The 20435-nt window shown below is 32.0% G+C and overlaps 2 protein-coding genes across 2 annotated transcripts; both read right to left on the bottom strand.

The window, feature by feature from the left end:
* Positions 1–1364: 1364 nt before the first annotated feature.
* Positions 1365–3280, bottom strand: LOC143533602 (uncharacterized). Its single transcript, XM_077028321.1, has 2 exons — positions 2414–3280; positions 1365–1652 (listed from the first exon to the last, which is right to left on the bottom strand). Exons 1-2 carry the CDS (start codon positions 2825–2827, stop codon positions 1506–1508), a joined length of 561 nt encoding a protein of 186 aa, XP_076884436.1. The 5' UTR covers positions 2828–3280; the 3' UTR covers positions 1365–1505.
* Positions 3281–7260: 3980 nt separating this feature from the next.
* Positions 7261–10647, bottom strand: LOC143533620 (remorin 4.1-like). Its single transcript, XM_077028336.1, has 2 exons — positions 9871–10647; positions 7261–7843 (listed from the first exon to the last, which is right to left on the bottom strand). The coding sequence occupies exons 1-2, from the start codon at positions 10471–10473 to the stop codon at positions 7652–7654; spliced, it is 795 nt and encodes a 264-aa protein (XP_076884451.1). The 5' UTR covers positions 10474–10647; the 3' UTR covers positions 7261–7651.
* Between the last annotated feature and the right edge of the window lie 9788 nt (positions 10648–20435).

The following is a 20435-nucleotide window of genomic DNA, read 5'->3' as shown; positions in this document are numbered from 1 at the left end:
AGAGATATATTCCACATAAGCATGCCATGTGTGCAAAAAATTGTCCACGTAAGAAAGAAAACTAACGTAGTTAAGGTCTGTTAAATTCGGGAGTGCTAGAAACAGATAGAGTGAAAATTGGGAGTGGTGGGTAACAAATGAAAAATTGAGAGTGATATCAATTAACGAGTGAAAGTTGAGAGTATTAAAAACCAATATTGCTAAAGAAAATACTAATGTGATTGCTCTAAAAGCATGTTTAACTAAGCTTTTAGAAATTATTTATTTGCTTTTTGAAAAATAAGTTAAAAACAATTTCTAAAAGCTTCAAAATAAAGTTTAGCCGATCATGCCCTAAGCGGTATTTCAGACACTTTTATAGTGTTTATTGTATTTAGATTTTAGATAACACATTAATAACATCAACTGTCTAAATAACCTAATCCAAACAAACTTTTGTTTTTTTCTTAACAAGATGATTTGTTCAGTTAACTTATAAATGGTTAAGAAGTCCACTTGTATTAACACTTAAAATTTTAGATTGACCCTTAATGGAGGGACAATGTTTATCCTATATATATGGTGTTAAGAGATCCCACTCTTTCTTTATTTCATACTTGGTTAGAAACCCATATTAATATTAAATAGTTACTAATGAAGTTTTAAAATTTTTAAGTAGAAACTAAATAGTTGAAATCAATTTTCATTATTTGGTGAGTTAAATTTATATGTTACATGAGAGTAAAAGGGAAAATAATAGAAGCAAGAAAATGTAAACTGAGCTCACATACTTGTAACATTAACTAGTTATTTATTTCATAGATGTAGAGTATACTACTTCTTATTTGAACCGAGTGTTCTACATGAATGCCCCATGAATTTGGTATGTGATTGGATTTAACAACGATCAATAGTTGGATGGACTTTGTTGGATGCATGCACTATTTTTTTTCTTGTTCTCCTTCTTGAGCCTTATATGTTTTTTACTTGCCGTCATCACATTTACTGTCTTTTTAATGAATTTTAAAGATTATTTTTGATGAATTTGAAGGTGAATAACATGGATTATATAGTCTTGTTTGAAAATAAAATAAAACTCATTTCCAACTTTTTCCTTTGCAATTAGCAATTTTTTATATTGTGTTTTTAAGGGTTTTCACTTTATGTGTAAATTGTAATCAATGACACTTGCACATTATGTGACATGACCCGAAATTATGACATTGAGTTTACATTCAAACATCAAAAACCAAAATGAAAAATTTATAGTTACGTTCCATGAATATACTTAATTACATAACAGTGGCATCTTGTATTTGAAAATACGATGCAATGTGATATCATAACACACTTTTAAGTTTTAATACATCAAGCGATATAGTTTTGCCAATTACCAATATGAACCATATATAAAATAGTCCAGTTCATATTAGTACTCCAATCATTATGGATCTATATATACACAAACATAGTCAAGATGTTCAAAAAAAGGAGTTCTTGACAGGAGCCCTCCCCACAGCCTTCATCTAGTTAGCTACTTCAAGAACCCTAGCAATTTTGGTTCCCCTCTTAGCTTCTTCTGTTGCTCTCCTTTCTTCCGCTTTTTGGTGCGCTTTTGCAATCTCGTTTTCCATTTTTTCCATTGCCCGCACTCGCTTCTCTTCTAGCTTTCTCTACACAAATGAAACAAGGTTATGCCATAGAACTTAAGTTGAATGTAACATGATAAACTTGATCTTGTCCATTCTTGTTGAGAATAGCAACGAATATCCATAGAGACAACCCTTGCAAAATTGATTAACATTTACTATATGTTGCAACATCCATCACTGTCACTGTAACCCCTAGTTTTTATCGTTTAGTAACAAAAATTACCCGCCGTAAATGATCTTAATTTGCTAACATTTTAGTAGTGATAACTTTTACCTATAAAGGTTATTTTCATATGTAATGAATAAAATGAATACATTTTTTTTTCAAACGGCTTCTAATCTATCGTATAAACCACATATGCTTACGTCTTGCAAGATTTGAACCATCAACCTCTAAGTTGAATCATCGGCCTCTAAGATATAAAGGAGACACTTTGAAGATGATATAATGAATACATTAAAACAAAAATAAATCAATATACCAAAATACATATAAATATTCATTTTAATAAATAAAACCTCCCAGTGTTATTATTTTATTGACTATATTTGACAAACTAAAAGGGGATTCATATATATAAATGGTTAAAGTTCTGAACAAAAGTGTGTCTAAAAGCGTAGCTTTTTTACACATATACAAAAACTATGTATTTTGATCATGTCCCAAAAACGTTATAGCGTTACCCAACCCAATCATCTTCATGCATTTTGTCACTCTAGTAACAAATTTCGAACTTTTACTATTCTATCAATAACAAATTTAGCATGCCAAAGATCAATACCTCAACTTTCTTCATCCGTAGAGCGGATTGCTGAGCATGTTCAGCCTCCCAACCACTAATTATCGCATCTTCACACTTAAACCTATTGTTAATCTCAGCAATTTTAGCGTCCTTCCAAGCCGTTATCTTGGATTCAACCTCCTCCTTTCTAAAGCTCCCAACCGATGCCACCACCTCTCTACCACCATGACCGGCACCACCACTAACAACAAAAGTACCACCTCCTCGTGTTGGAGAGAATGAACGATGCAATCCCAAACCTAGGCCGCTAGCACCATCGTTGTCAATTGTGCTGCTAGCAGTTGGTGATCCGGCTAGAACTAGTGTGCTATTAGTAACACTCATATTTGAATTGTAACCACCAATATCTTCATGACCATGAAGATTTTGAACTCTTTGGTCATATTGAGGCATTAGAAACAGATATTTTGAAGTGGGGTTTGAAGACTCTATCCTTTAGTTAATTAGTATATAAAAAAGGTGATTTATGATGAACCAAATATGCATTAAACAAGATTAACAAGATCTTGATATGAATAATTGACTACTTTCCAAGATATTTGTAGGGTTTTGTTGATTAATATAATGTAACTTTTTCTCCATTAGGTTGAAGGAAAGGATTTAAATATTTAAAGGTTCATGTCATGGTCCTTTATCAACAATTAAATGTTTAGTGTTACGTCATTGTAAACCAAGTGATTGGAGTGGTTTAAAACAATAGTATTAATGGTTATAAAATAAGGAAACCGCGTTTTTGTAAAGGTAAGTGATCATATATCTACCAACTCCATGTTTTTGTATGTTACTTGTACCTCCAAATGATCCGACAACTATACTATTACAATACGTTTTCATCCAACTGTAGGCGTGGCAATTGATCACGTCATAGTGGTGCGATATGTTAGTCTAACCCCCCAAAAAAGTATACAGCCCGTTAAGAATATAATATTATTTCTTCATCTTACCCTCCTTAGCTATTCAAGTTCAACTTGTTAGAATCTCGAATTAAGTTAAGCTTAATTACTAATTGGAGAGATTTTACCAATGAATCATCGACGGCGACATTACAAGACGGATCTAGGGGTGTTCATCGATTTATTAGTTAAAAAAAATTTTCATTGTAAGGAAATTCAAAAATCAAACCAAAAATCTAGCTAGAATTCGGTTCGGTTTCCGACTGAATAAACCAAATAAAAATAAGTTTTTTTTTTACTTTTCTTATACCATTGTTTGTTAATTGGTTGACTAAATGTATTGGGCTAAAGTTGTAATTGGATTGGGCTAATTGACAAAGCTTAAATAACCAGTATTTGACAGCTTATGCTTCTCGAATAGGTTGGCTGGGTAGCTGACCCTGCTAGTCCATTCTTGCAAAGAGGGGTCTATGTTAACTAAGATTTCCTTCGCTTAATGGATAGCCATTTGCTACCAATGAAGAATTGCTTTTCATTTTGAATTGAGGTGAGTGGATTTACACCTAAAGAAACCATAAATTTCATACACAATAAAAGGGGTATCATCCATTTTTAGATAGGAAATATAGTTTGTTTTTCCGTTATATCCTAGTTGATAATTGATATTCGAACATTGTTCTCTTTCCTTTGTTCTAGTTCATGATCTGAACGAGTCACACATACACCCTAGTACATGTTCCTCGACGCTGAGGGCATCCCCGAAGCGCGGGGGATTTTGTGACATTTCTATTTGGTCGTCTTGTATTGAACACAGATTTGTGAAACTAAGAACCAAATAATGATCACCCTTAGACGGGATCACCGACCATAACATTACCAATAGATCATTTATGTAGACTTCAGCAACATGTCACAGACCAACAAATCACAACAGTCTCTCACAATAATATCTTCTGAAATTGTTGTTATAACTTTACATTTGGGTTAAGTGTTACCAGCCCTTTTTAAGACATTTACCTCTTTTTACTTGTTTTGAGTCGAGTCTTTCATTCGTCATCAAAACCACTAAACTTGATTACTTTACAAAGTATTTTCTTTCCAAATCTACCTATACATAATTAACCATTACCAGATTTAAGTTGTATGGGTTTTATAACTATTCTTAATTAATTTAATCTTATAATAAAGGTAGTCAAACCACCATTATTTGACGACCTTTGTTAGTGTACTGGATATCTTGGTAATGGCACGGCAAATATATAACCAACGAACCTAGTGACCCCTCAAAGATTTTTACATATATAATACTAGGGTATAAACCCGTGTATTACACGGGTTTGAAAACTAAATCTCATTCATTATCTTATTATATGATTCCGGTTCTTCAAGTTGCAATAAATATATACAAAAACACACATCAAAACTCTTGAAAAGTCAAAAGAGCTGAAAAAGGTAAAAAAAAACTGTTTTTAATTATATTGTTGTGTTAGTTTCATCATATATTGCTACTGAATTAACAATTGCAAGAGTTTTTATCATTAAAAAAATTTACCAAAGGATTCAAATTGAGGATTTAATGTTATTAAATTATTAACCATCCACAAAAGGTCAATATACAAATAATAAACGCATAATAAATACGTACATCATATTATTATTATTTTATTATTATCACTAGGTTATAAACCCGTGTATTACACATGTTTGAAAAATTAAATCTCATTCATTATCTTATTATATGATTCCGGTTCTTCAAGTTGCAATAATCATTTACAAAAACACATATCAAAACTCTTGAAAAGTCACAAGAGCTGAAAAATGTAAAAAAAAAAAAAAGAAAAAAAAACTGTTTCTAATTATATTGTTGTTTTTGTTTCATCATATATTGCTACTGAATTAACAGTTGCAAGAGTTTTTTCCAGTAAAAAAATTTACCAAAGGATTCAAATTGAGGATTTAATGATATTACATTATTAACCATCCATAACCAACAAAATAAACTTGCGTGGCTAACTTCATGTCTTTTTTTCCTAATCCATGTCTTAGATTATAAAAATTAGAAGCAAGAGCAACTGTATATTTGGTAATATCGGCAAAAAAAATTGTAATAGTAATAAAGTTATAGGCCTTTTATCACAATTTTTTTCAGTTTCAAACATGTCATCTTATTAACACATTTTACTCAATTCCAAAAACATAAAAAAAACTAAACAGTTGTAGTGAGTTTTATATTTGTGTGTAAATGTAAAAAAAGTGTAAAGAAAACATGTTCGGAACCAAGAGTAATATTTTTCTTAAAATAACCAAATCTGACCCTAACTTGTACCGACCAAACTGATTCTTATACGTTGCGCCGACTGACACGACCTGCCTTTTTTTTCCAGTTATAAGAGAGCACAAGTAGCAAATTTGACCAATTTACTTAGAAGGGTCGAATACAAGCTAAACTTGTCTGAAATGTTCCAAGTGATACTAAAAATGGGCATGTTCCAAATGAAACTTGTTGTACCTATTACACAAATCAGTGTAAAAAAAATCTGTTACAAAGATTTTATTCACAACAAATGAGTATCTCACTGAAAACCAAACCATCATTACTCCCATATGTATCAAACAATTTTGAGATTTCTGTATAGAATATAGGGCACAACAAATCATAATAATAATAATAAACAACCAACTTAAAAGAAATAGATTAGCATTTCGAACACCCCACTCATGATCTTACTCCTTATAATGATTTTGTATAAAATTGGTTTGCAACACCCATAATTACAACCATTTTCCTATCATATATATTAGTCAAGTATACTTTATGGCCTTAACTTGTAAGATTTAAAAAAAATGAGTATTGTGCCTATAACAAACAACACAATATCATCTCCACCAAGATACTCTTCCGAGAAGATATAAATTTTGCTTCATGAATATAAATGGATATCATTAAGGGAACAAAACTCCCCATCACACCAATGTATTTAAGGGATCAAAATAACCAATTTTTTTTTTAATATTAGTTTAACCCGAAATTTAGTTGATGCAAGTTTGTGACAATGAATAAGCAAAATGAATTTCATTATCATCTAGCATGTGACAAAAAAAGGCAAATAATTATTAGATCTGAAAGAAAAAAAATACATGTACGCGTCATAATCAATCTACTATTCTTCTTGAGTGCTGAATTATGTTACTTTAGCAAAAGTTGTCGATACATAAAACAAGTTTACTATATACAATGAATAGTAAAAATAATCAAATAAGATGAACCATTTTCGTATTACTTAGAGTAAAGGCAAATCATGTCACATTCTGAATTGGTCACAATAATCTGAAAACATACAACACAAATTTATACACACTAAAATGAGTGTCAAAAGTTCTACATATGTTCTTATATTTCTATTTTTTTTACTTTATTTACTATTATAAAATCATAAAAAAAACATTAATATGGAATGTTTAAAAGATATTTATGACTATTTTTTACTATATTTACTACTATGAAATTAAAGATAAATCATTAATATGGAATATTTAAAATATTTATTAATTGTTTTAATTAAATATTTATTACTTTTAAAACTTATCAATAATGATGCCACTTGGCAAACAATAGGACAATTATATGCCATGTGACACAACAATTGTTTTTGTTTATTATAATAGTAGATTGTTAAATTTTAATTATAGGGCCCATTACTTCTCAAACAATTGTAAAGTTCAATAATAGCTTAATATAGTTCATATTGATTCACTTTTAGCTTCAATAATGCATTTTAATTTTAGAATTCTAAATTCACATGTTATCTTGATTGTCCTAAATTGTGTTACTTGGCTATAAGTTTCAAAGAAATACAATACAAATATACGATATTAACTAAAATCATGCAAATACAACTTTAAGTTTATGAAATATATTTACAACAAAACCATACATACAAAATGTTCTTGCGGTCGCACGCTTTCTAACGATGCTAATAAACACACTCAAATACAGTATTCATCATTGCGCATCGATTAAATGCACATCGATTCACCTCCGACTCTTGTACTTTTAGGGTATTCACATCTTTTAGATTGTCCCCCTAGATGTGTTGGTAACAAAAAAAAAACATTACAAAGGAAGAAGTGATGCGTACACAACAGAAAGTACTTCACATACCATAATCACTTTTTAGTATGGTTATATCTTTGCTATAGAAGTTTTTTAAGTGTGATATGTGAAGTAACTTATTTGGTGTACAAAATCACCTCAATAGACACAAAGGTACATAATATTACAAAATCAAATATTGATTTGTCCTACTTTTCTTATATAACGAGCCTAAAAGAAAGAGCGTTTTGTAGGAGCTCGGCCAACGGCCCTCATCAAGTTGGCTATTTCCAAAACCCTAGCCACTTTGGTTCCTCTTGTGGCTTCTGCTGTTGCACGTCTTTCCTCCGCTTTTCTTTTAGCTTTGGCCACATCGTTTTGCATTTTCTCAAGTGCTTTTACTCGTTTTTCTTCCAGTTTCCTCTACATGACATACATTTTATGTAAAGTCACATGCTATAAGAGATAATTAATTTGTTCTTTCTTAATCATATGTACTAATCATGCAATGTTATAACATCTTTCCTATAAAACTTATATATATGGGACGTATAGTGAAAATCATACTTAGTAGAACAAATATAAATGGATTTCTTTTTAAAATCACAAACAATTACATGATACACTCTATTTGCATCTAAATGATGATTATGGGACTAGTTTGAGATATGTATTGATAATCATAGTCCTATACGCAACCCAGTACATGTTGGATATATATCAATCACCTATTGAATATTAGGCAAACCACGAGTATCGGGCATACCAGTTTGGATTTTTAAATAACTTTGTTTCCTTACCATTATAATCTTTATATAACTTTATGTTTTTAACATCTATAATTAACTAAAAAAATGAAAATTTACATGCATATTATCATTACTAAAAGAAGTTTAAAATATAATATATGCAAAATTCATGATGGCATAAATACCAAATATAAGTTAATACTTTGTACTATAAAATAGTAGAATGAACCGTTACTAGATTAGGGTTAATGGAAAATGAATTATTATGTTTTAGGTAAACGGTTCAGGCAAACGAATATATATTTTCAAGTAATTGAGTCGGGCATATGTTTTCAAGTTGGGTACAATATAAACTCACACTCGTCCCATCCCACAAAAAAAATTAAAACCAATCTAACACCATGTCTTAAACTCATATACGCGTCTGGCCGTCCCAATTGTTTGGGTTTCAGGTTTGCCCATCGGGTTGAATTTGATTGTCATTCCTGATAACTAGCGGCAGATGCAAGAATATTTGATTGGGTTGGGTCGAAGTTGAATGGGCTAGATTTGGATTGGGTTAAAAGAAAATATTGCAGCTCTAACTAACATAAACAAGTAATAACTAGCAACTAAACAAAGAAATTAATTAAGAAATAAAAGAAAATGTAACAAAATAAATATCATGGAGATGTTAAGGTTGCAAAAATAATAATTAGTTTCAAATTTCTAAGTGTCTCTCTTATGTTTCTAATTTTCAAGGTTCTCGTCTAAGATTTACATGATTAGACTCAAAGAAATCCAGATATTTTGTAAGGAAATTACTAAATAGACTACACAGACAGTTTATTATCAAAATAGACATAAAACAGTGAGCTACATCTTATGATCATTTAACTGTAATCCAATAACAATTGCCATGTCTGACAAGCCGTTAAGACAGTTAATTCTTAGCCGACATTTCTTAGACACTTGAAACTTGTAAAGAGTTAGTGGGCATGGCAGACCTTTTAAGGGGCGAATAGGACTCATATATTTCATTTACTTTGAATAATTTTATATCTAAGAAAAAAATTATATGATACTTTAAATGCTCAAGTTTCGGTCCCTATATTTTATATGTTCAAGTTTCGATCCTCCAACCACCCCCTCGAGGATTATGTGTTCAAGTTCCGTCATTGTTGGCTAAGACTTAATCGGCTTGTCCGACATATCAAATTATCATTGGATTAAAATGGGATGATTATAAAAATGTAGGCTAAATCTTTCATGTCGAGTTTTAAAATAAATAGTCAACCTAGTCTATTATGGTAATTTTCCATATTTTATTGATCATATGGGAACCTAGCTAGGCCCCGTCTAACGTTGGATCCACATATGTTCTCATCATAGAACTTAAAAGTTTGGCTCCTTGAGCTGTTACGTAGTCAACTTTTTAACAAATTAATGATGTTTTAAACTATGATTAGTTGATATAAATGACTTGATTAGAAATATGTCTACGTAGACTATGAGTAAGATTATGACATACCGTAAAAAAATCAAGAGATATATTAAAAAAATAATAATAATAATTTCAATCCACCTTTTTTAACTGTTTGATGATAAAGTTTTTTCACCATCCATTTTCGTTTTTCCTCTTTATAATTTACCCTTTAATAAGCAATCAACTCAAAAGTTGCAAATTAGTCCTCTAACTTTGAACAAACACACTTTACGTACCTCAACTTTCTTCATCCAAGATGTAGACTTTTGAACTTGCTCACTCTCCCATCCATTGATGATCGCATCCTCGCGCTTAAACCGATTATTATTCTTCGCTATCTTCGCGTTTTGCCACGCCAATATCTTCGACTCGACCTCCTCTTTCTTCACTTGTGTCACCGATGACACGTCACTTGTTCGAGTACTAGTACTCCCTAAACTCATCCCACCACCAGTAACACCTCTAGTTGGGGACGCCACTCTCGGGTTATTATCCGCCACAATAGCCAAAGGATTAGTGTCCCTAGGAAACTCTTCTTCCCTAATTCTCTCCAAATTATTATTAATAGGCTCGTTATGTTCGTTAACGTCTACATGGTTACCCGCAAGTACTAAAGCATTAAACTCTCGGCTCATGGTTGTGAAATTCTCGGTTTCGTTGCTAGCTAAGGACAGATTTGATGACCGATGACTAGTTGTTTCCCATGCTTCGCCTCGGTGAGGGCGGTAAGATGGTATTGGTGGTACGGGTGGTTGTGGTGTAGGGTGTATTTCTATTATGTTTTCGTCGTCGTCGTTGTCGTTGTTGTGGTGGTGGTGGTGTGGTGTGCTGGTGGACATGGTGGATTTAGGATTTAGGAGGTGGAGTAAAGGGTTTTGGATTATTATTATTAGGGTTATGCAAATATGAGCCACACATATGAAGGAAGTTGCATGGAGATGGAGTAAAGACTAAAGTAAATGGAGATTTTTGTTATCTCATGAAAGAGATGGGTGCAAAACATAATGAGTGGTTTTGTTATCATTAAATATTAATCATGATAACTTTTATACGATTAATTTAAGTATGACCAATAATAGCATGTAGACATGTCAAATTAAGTTTTAAACCATGCTCACGTGGTGAAAAAGGTAACTTTTTTTTTTCTATTTTCGGTTATAACATAAAATTATGAGAAAAATAGTACACTAGATACTTTGTTAATAAAGGTTTTGTCCATGTGTATTGTATCCACGTATATTGATACCGTTCTCATAACCGAACCAATCGGTTGGTTCTGGAGTCTTTATAGGGCAGGCTGTTGAACTGATAAACGAGATTCTATTTAAAAGATATTTATCTTTTTTTCTTTTAAAATCTCGTTTATAGATTTATTTACTACTTTAAACTTTATATTTTGTTTATTCCATGTCATGTATTTTGTTAATATTGTATATTCACATCAATAAATAAAGACTGTTATGAATCCACCGACGCTTTCACTTTTTGGATGACCACTTTTTCAACAATAATTCATCTGTTATGAATCCACCGACGCTTTCACTTTTTGAATGACCATTTTTTCAACAATAATTCATCCATGTTTTTTATGACCGTTTTTTTCAAAGCAATCATATACGTTTGTCCCCCAAATAGTGAATGTAAAGTGTGTATATATATCTTATATTTGTAACAATAGGTGACATACAATCAAAGGAGTTACTAAATACATATCTCTTACGTTCTTGTTTTCTTCAACTCTTCAAGTTTAAGGAATAATTGCTAATCTTATAGTAACATTATAACACGTTATCAGCACGAGCCGCTTATATCCTAACCAAGAAAGGTAATAGACACAAAGGTATCTACATAAGCATCATAAACACTTCTTTAATTATGTACATTAGATATATATCTATGCATATACATATACTAACCAATATACTGAGTAATAGCAATAATGTGTATAAACATTGTTATTAAAATTTGATAACTATTTTAGAAGTTAGATTTATTTACACTAACAAATTCTATTCTTATTATTGTGCATACTAATTATATATTTTATAAAATAAACTGTATTTAATATCTTACTTTAAAATAATTAATATTATATATTATATATATACACACACACAAACGGTAATGTTACCGTTATAAACGGTAATATAACCGTTATAAATAGGTTATAAACTTCCACTATAAATAACCAATCATTAACCCCATTTCATTTACAACAAACATTCTTCTTATTAAATTTATCCAAGATAAAATTCTCAAAATGATTCACCCGGTTTTGATGTTGGTCACTATAATGCTTATACTACTTCTCATTCTAATTTTTAATCTCCCATCTGAAGATTTCGGCATTTTCTTTTTCTTTTATATGTTTATTGCTCTACCAATGTATTGTATCTCATTGTTGATTGATATATATGGATTCTAATATTTATCTTATTATTTGCTCTATTATGTTTAGCAATAAAATGTCAAATATAGCAAAACTCGAATTCCCAGCACTCAACATTTCTGGAGAAAATTATATGTCTTGGACAGCAAATGTCAAAAGACATTTAAAATCTATGGATGTGTTAGACGCAATCCAAGAATACAATGATTGCTCTGACCAGGATAAAGCAAGAGCTGATATTTTCATCCATAAACATATTGATGAATTACTATAGCATGAGTATTTTAATTATAATAACCCATATATAATATGGGAAGATTTGAAAAGCAGATTCGGTCATCTAAAGGAAGTTTTACTTCCTACTTCTAGAGATGAATGGAACAGTCTTAGGTTCCAAGATTTTAAGAGGGTAAATGATTACACCTCTGCTTTATACCGAATTTGTTCAAAGCTAGAATTTTGTGGGTATTCCGTAACAGAGGAAGAAAAGTTAGAGAAAACTTTCTCCACGTTTCATGCATCAAATATAAACTTGCAAACACATTATCGTTTGCAGAATTTTAAGAGATACTCTGATCTAAATGCATTACTCCTTGTAGCCGAGAAAAATAATGAATTATTGATGAAAAATCATCAATCTCGTCCCACGGGTTCATTAGCAATACCAGAAGCACATGTTGCTCACAAAAGTTCTCATAAAAATTCTGATCATAAATGGGAACAAAGTCGAGGACGAGGCCGTGGACGTGGACGTGGACGTGGTCATTTTGACAAAAGGCATTTTAATGATCGTAAGCATCCATTCAAATGGAACAATAACTCTTACGGTCGTGGTCGTGGCCGTGGTCGTGGTCGTAACCAGAGAGCCAATAATTATCATGTCCCACACAATACCAATTCCAACCACCAAAATAAATGGAATGAAGCTGGTAGGTCCGAAAACAATGGCACTTCATGTTTTAGATGTGGAAGTACAAACCACTGGGCAAAGGCTTGTCGCACAGCTCCACATCTGTGTGAACTGTACCAAGCCTCTCTAAAAGGAAAAGAGAAAGAAGTGAACCATGTTGATAACTTTAATAATATCAATGCTGAGCTGAGCGTTGAAGACTTTGGGGTGGAATTTTGAAACATAGTTGCTTGACTATTATAATTAGATGCAATTATTAAGTGTGTTCTCATTATCTTTAATTATGTAGTTTCTCTTTCATGTACTACTTGTGTTTCAATTAAATAAAGTTCTTATTAAAATATCATATGTCTTCGTTATACACTTATTTTTTCTTAATATTTTTCAAGATTTAAAATGAAAATCACCGGAGCACAAGATCAAACAAATGAAGAAGATATATGTATAGCGGATAGTGGAGCCACGCATACTATACTTAGATCTAAAAAATATTTTTATAAACTGAAACCAACAAAAGGGATCATCAATACAATATCAGGTCCTACAAACTTGATAGAAGGAGTGGGAAAAGCTAATTTAACATTACCAAATGGTACAAAGCTCAAAATAGAAAATGCTTTATTTTCCCCAAAATCAACAAGAAATTTGTTAAGTTTCAGAAACATATATCATAATGGATATGATACTCAGTCAAGGACTGTTAGTAATGAAAAATATTTGCATATCATAAGCAAAGATCAAATATTGGAAAAATTGTCAATGCTCCATTCTGGTTTGCATTATACATTTATAAATGTGCCTCAAGCACATATGGCAGTCAAAGAAAATTGTTGCGATTCTGGTATCATAAACTTATGGCATGACAGATTAGGCCATCCAGGATCCACAATGATGAAAAGGATCATTGAAAATACACATGGGCATCTACTGAAAGGTCAAAAGATCCATAAAATAGATAAAATGCCTCAATGTACATCTTGTTCTCTTGGAAAATTAATTACAAGGCCTTCGCCATTAAAAGTCGATAAAGAAACACCAATGTTTCTTGAAAGAATTCAAGGTGACATATGTGGACCAATTCATCCACCATGTGGACCATTTAGATACTTCATGGTCTTAATAGACGCATCCAGCAGATGGTCTAATATCTCTTTATTATCGACTCGTAATATTGCTTTTGCAAAATTTCTTGCTCAAATTATCAAATTACGTGCACATTTTCCGGATTATACCATTAAAAGAGTAAGGCTTGATAATGCGGGAGAATTTACATCACATGCTTTTGATGATTATTGCATGTCTGTGGGGATTGTTGTAGAACACCCTGTTGCTCATGTACACACACAAAATGGCTTAGCCGAGTCGTTGATCAAACGCCTACAGCTAATAGCTAGACCATTAATAATGAGGACAAAACTCCCTGTTTCTATTTGGGTTCATGCAATTATGCATGTTAGATCATTAATCCGCGTGAGACCAAATGCAAATCATAAATACTCTCTCACACAACTTGTTTCTGGAAATGAGCCAAATATCTCTCATCTTAGAATTTTTGGTTGTGCTGTGTATGTTCCTATTGCACCACCACAACGCACAAAAATGGGTCCCCAAAGAAGGTTGGGAATATATGTTGGATATGAAACATCTTCCATCATAAGATACCTTGAACCTTTAACAAGTGATGTATTTACAGCACGTTTTGCTGATTGTCATTTTAACGAGACAATGTTCCCGACATTAGGGGGAAAGATGAAAAAGCAAGAAAGTGATATATCATGGTGTGTGCCATCATTGTTACACCTAGACCCAAGATCAAAACAAAGTGAGACAGAGGTTCAAAAAATAATACATCTACAAGAAATTGCAAATCAGTTACCTGATGCATTTACTGATATAAACAGGGTCACTAAATTTCATATACCAGCTGCTAATGCTCCAGCTCGAGTTGAGATTCCAAGCAAACAAAACCATAATAATGCACCTCATGAATCTCAAAAAAGTTTAAAACGTGGAAGGCCAATCGGTTCAAAGGATAAAAATCCTTGAAAAAGAAAGGGTTCTGAGAAGGATACTGACCCTAATGAAGGAATGATTGACAAAACCTTCCCTCAGGAAAGAATAAATGATATAACATTTCCTCAGGAAGAAATAAATGATTCCAATAAAGAATTGTCAATAAATTATGGTAAATCACATATAATGTGGGATCGAGATGAAATGGAAAATATTGATGATATATTTTCTTATTCTGTGGCAAGCGATATCATAGAAGAAAATGATGACCCTGAACCAAAATCTGTAGATGATTGTAAAAATCGACAAGATTGGAACAAATGGAAAGATGTTAAGCAAGCTGAATTAAACTCACTAAACAATCGAAAGGTTTTTGGACCTATTGTCATTACACCAAAGTCAATGAAACCTGTAGGATATAAATGGGTTTTTGTGAGAAAATGAAATGAGAAAAATGAAGTTACAAGATATAAAGCAAGACTTGTAGCTCAAGTTTTTCTCAGAGGCCAGGAATTGACTATGAAGAAACGTATTCTCCTGTCATGGATGCTATTACGTTTAGATATTTAATCAGCTTAGCAGTCTCTAAAAATTTAGAGATGCGTCTTATGGATGTTGTCACAGCTTACTTGTATGGATCACTAGATAGTGACATCTATATGAAAATTCCCGAAGGATTTAAACTCCCCGATGCAATAAGCTCAAAGCCTAAGGAAATGTATTCCATCAAATTACAAAGATCATTGTATGGACTGAAACAATCTGGAAGGATGTGGTACAATCGTTTGAGTGATTATTTGATAAGCAAAGGATACACAAATAATCTTATTTGTCCATGTGTCTTCATCAAAAAGACAACATCTGGATATGTGATCATAGCTGTGTATGTTGACGATCTAAATTTAATTGGGACACAAAAAGAAATTAATGAAGCAATTGCTCTTTTAAAGAAAGAATTCGAAATGAAAGATCTTGGAAAAACCAAATATTGTCTTGGTTTACAAATTGAGCATATGCATAATGAGATACTTGTGCATCAGTCAACTTATACTGAGAAACTCTTAAAACGTTTCAATATGGACAAAGCAAATCCTTTAAGCACACCGATGGTTGTTAGATCACTCAATGTTGACAATGATCCATTTCGTCCTTGCGAAGATAATGAAGAGATTCTTGGTCCCGAAGTACCATACCTCAGTGCAATTGGAGCCCTTATGTATCTTACTAACTGTACAAGACCTGACATTTCTTTTGCAGTTAATTTATTGGCAAGATTTAGTTCATCCCCTACTAAAAGACATTGGAATGGCATTAAACATATTTTTCGGTATTTAAAAGGAACTGTTGATTTAGGTTTATTTTATCCTAACGATTCAAAAGAAGGGTTAGTTGGTTATGCAGATGCAGGTTATTTATCGGACCCCCATAAAGCAAAATCTCAAACTGGATACGTATTTAAGAATGGAGGAACTGCGATTTCATGGCGTTCTCAGAAACAAACACTCATTGCAACATCTTCAAATCATGCTGAAGTCATTGCATTGCATGAAGCTTCAAGAGAATGTGTATGGTTAAGATCTATGTCACGACACATATTGATTTCTTGTGGACTAGAGAAAGATCGATTTCCAACTCCTATCTATGAAGATAATGCAGCTTGTGTCTCACAAATGAAGGAAGGATATATCAAAAGTGACAGAACAAAGCATATACCACCAAGATACTTTAAGTATACTCGAGACCTTATTAAAGACAGTCAGGTTGAAATGAGATATGTCTAGTCCAGCAACAACTCAGCTGATCTTTTCACAAAAGCACTTCCCACAGCAACATTCAGGAAACATGTTCATGATATTGGCATGCGCCATGTACGAACAATGTAACGACCTGCAGTTTGAGGGGGAGCTATATACTGCACTCTTTTTCCCTTAGCTAAAGTTTTTTTCCCATTGGGTTTTTCTTTAGCAAGGTTTTTAATGAGGCAGTAATTCAATATCCCGAAGTTTTGAAAATGTGTCATCCAAGGGGGAGTGTTTTGAATCCACCGACGCTTTCACTTTTTGGATGACCACTTTTTCAACAATAATTCATCTGTTATGAATCCACCGACGCTTTCACTTTTTGAATGACCATTTTTTCAACAATAATTCATCCATGTTTTTTATGACCGTTTTTTTCAAAGCAATCATATACGTTTGTCCCCCAAATAGTGAATGTAAAGTGTGTATATATATCTTATATTTGTAACAATAAGTGACATACAATCAAAGGAGTTACTAAATATATATCTCTTACGTTCTTGTTTTCTTCAACTCTTCAAGTTTAAGGAATAATTGCTAATCTTGTAGTAACATTATAACAAAGACATAAAAGTTTTATATTTTTGATATTAGTCATATATTCAACTTTTAAAACTTTATGAATCGATAGAGATGGATTCGTGATAATATGCATATGAAAAGATTATAGTATGTTAAAAGACATAATACGTGGTCCATTATTATTGATCGTATACTTAAAGCTTAATTAAGCTATTTTAAAATGTGTAAACTTATTCATTTGTTATTTTTTATCGTTGTATAAAACTACACATTTTACAATTCGAAAAAAAAACTACACATTTTAAATTCATTAATATGGATATATTACTTAATTGTTAAGAGTGCTCACGTCTGGACAAAGAAGATGGAGTCCACTTCTTTTAGGTTGAAGAGGTGTTTTAGTAAGCCACTCACAAAGTGCTACGTGTCAAACTATTTTAATTTTTTTATGTTAATTATTATTATTTCTTGCTATTATTTTGTCTTTTTTTTTGTTGCGGAAAACAACCCAACAAATAAAGCACTTTTTTTAGTCCTTAGAATAATAAAAAATGAGAGAAAACCTACTCTTTACTTGATAACAATTGTAATTCATGTTGTGATATTAGCCCAAACTTTAACAAGCTTATAATATATGAACTTCAAGAAACAAGGAAATATGAGAATATGAGAATTTTTTACTGGATATCAACCTTCGTTCAAATCATTCTATTTATAAGGAAAAAAACTACTGTGCAAAAAGTAAAATACCGACAATCTAAACTATTCAATATTCACTTGATTGTTCGTGTGAATAAAGGTGTTTGACAATTGTGTCATCCACCAATAATTCATACATCCACCAATAATTCATAACACTCCCCCTTGGATGACACCATTTCAAAACGTCGGGGTCTTGAAGTACTGCCTCATTAAAAACCTTGCTAAAGGAAAACCCAATGGGAAAAAACTTTAGCTAAGGGAAAAAGAGTGCAGTAAAAAAACGCTTTCACTTTTTGGATGACCACTTTTTCAACAATAATTCATCTGTTATGAATCCACCGACGCTTTCACTTTTTGAATAACCATTTTTTCAACAATAATTCATCCATGTTTTTGATGACCGTTTTTTTCAAAGCAATCATATACGTTTGTCCCCCAAATAGTGAATGTAAAGTGTGTGTATATATCTTATATTTGTAACAATAAGTGACATACAATCAAAGGAGTTACTAAATATATATCTCTTACGTTCTTGTTTTCTTCAACTCTTCAAGTTTAAGGAATAATTGCTAATCTTGTAGTAACATTATAACAAAGACATAATAGTTTTATATTTTTGATATTAGTCATATATTCAACTTTTAAAACTTTATGAATCGATAGAGATGGATTCGTGATAATATGCATATGAAAAGATTATAGTATGTTAAAAGACATAATACGTGGTCCATTATTATTGATCGTATACTTAAAGCTTAATTAAGCTATTTTAAAATGTGTAAACTTATTCATTTGTTATTTTTTATCGTTGTATAAAACTACACATTTTACAATTCGAAAAAAAAACTACACATTTTAAATTCATTAATATGGATATATTACTTAATTGTTAAGAGTGCTCACGTCTGGACAAAAAAGATGGAGTCCACTTCTTTTAGGTTGAAGAGGTGTTTTAGTATGCCACTCACAAAGTGCTACGTGTCAAACTATTTTAATTTTTTTATGTTAATTATTATTATTTCTTGCTATTATTTTGTCTTTTTTTTTGTTGCGGAAAACAACCCAACAAATAAAGCACTTTTTTTAGTCCTTAGAATAATAAAAAATGAGAGAAAACCTACTCTTTACTTGATAACAATTGTAATTCATGTTGTGATATTAGCCCAAACTTTAACAAGCTTATAATATATGAACTTCAAGAAACAAGGAAATATGAGAATATGAGAATTTTTTACTGGATATCAACATTCGTTCAAATCATTCTATTTATAAGGAAAAAAACTACTGTGCAAAAAGTAAAATACCGACAATCTAAACTATTCAATATTCACTTGAGTGTTCGTGTGAATAAAGGTGTTTGACAATTGTGTCATCCACCAATAATTCATACATCCACCAATAATTCATAACACTCCCCCTTGGATGACACCATTTCAAAACGTCGGGGTCTTGAAGTACTGCCTCATTAAAAACCTTGCTAAAGGAAAACACAATGGGAAAAAACTTTAGCTAAGGGAAAAAGAGTGCAGTATATAGCTCCCCCTCAAACTGCAGGTCGTTACATTGTTCGTACATGGCGCATGCCAATATCATGAACATGTTTCCTGAATGTTGCTGTGGGAAGTGCTTTTGTGAAAAGATCAGCTGAGTTGTTGCTGGACTGGACATATCTCATTTCAACCTGACTGTCTTTAATAAGGTCTCGAGTATACTCAAAGTATCTTGGTGGTATATGCTTTGTTCTGTCACTTTTGATATATCCTTCCTTCATTTGTGAGACACAAGCTGCATTATCTTCATAGATAGGAGTTGGAATTCGATCTTTCTCTAGTCCACAAGAAATCAATATGTGTCGTGACATAGATCTTAACCATACACATTCTCTTGAAGCTTCATGCAATGCAATGACTTCAGCATGATTTGAAGATGTTGCAATGAGTGTTTGTTTCTGAGAACGCCATGAAATCGCAGTTCCTCCATTCTTAAATACGTATCCAGTTTGAGATTTTGCTTTATGGGGGTCAGATAAATAACCTGCATCTGGATAACCAACTAACCCTTCTTTTGAATCGTTAGGATAAAATAAACCTAAATCAACAGTTCCTTTTAAATACCGAAAAATATGTTTAATGCCATTCCAATGTCTTTTAGTAAGGGATGAACTAAATCTTGCCAATAAATTAACTGCAAAAGAAATGTCAGGTCTTGTACAGTTAGTAAGATACATAAGGGCTCCAATTGCACTGAGGTATGGTACTTCAGGACCAAGAATCTCTTCATTATCTTCGCAAGGACGAAATGGATCATTGTCAACATTGAGTGATCTAACAACCATCGGTGTGCTTAAAGGATTTGCTTTGTCCATATTGAAACGTTTTAAGAGTTTCTCAGTATAAGTTGACTGATGCACAAGTATCCCATTATGCATATGCTCAATTTGTAAACCAATACAATATTTGGTTTTTC

Source organism: Bidens hawaiensis, unplaced genomic scaffold, assembly GCF_021521415.1.
Source record: "Bidens hawaiensis isolate Kalapana, Puna unplaced genomic scaffold, B.hawaiensis_p1.1 tig00009824_1, whole genome shotgun sequence".
NCBI classification, from domain to species: domain Eukaryota; kingdom Viridiplantae; phylum Streptophyta; class Magnoliopsida; order Asterales; family Asteraceae; genus Bidens; species Bidens hawaiensis.
The sequence above is the reverse complement of the archived record's forward strand: the minus strand, read 5'-3'. Positions and strand labels throughout refer to the sequence as shown.

What these genes read in the sequence shown, in the direction of transcription:
- LOC143533620 (XM_077028336.1), bottom strand. Translation starts at nt 10,473, where the DNA reads ATGTCCACCAGCACACCACACCACCACCACCACAACAACGACAACGAC. An exon ending in CTTGGATGAAGAAAGTTGAG is followed by an intron (nt 7,844 to 9,870) that starts GTACGTAAAGTG and finishes TATGTCATGTAG; the next exon opens with AGGAAACTGGAAGAAAAACG.
- LOC143533602 (XM_077028321.1), bottom strand. Translation starts at nt 2,827, where the DNA reads ATGCCTCAATATGACCAAAGAGTTCAAAATCTTCATGGTCATGAAGAT. An exon ending in TACGGATGAAGAAAGTTGAG is followed by an intron (nt 1,653 to 2,413) that starts GTATTGATCTTT and finishes TCATTTGTGTAG; the next exon opens with AGAAAGCTAGAAGAGAAGCG.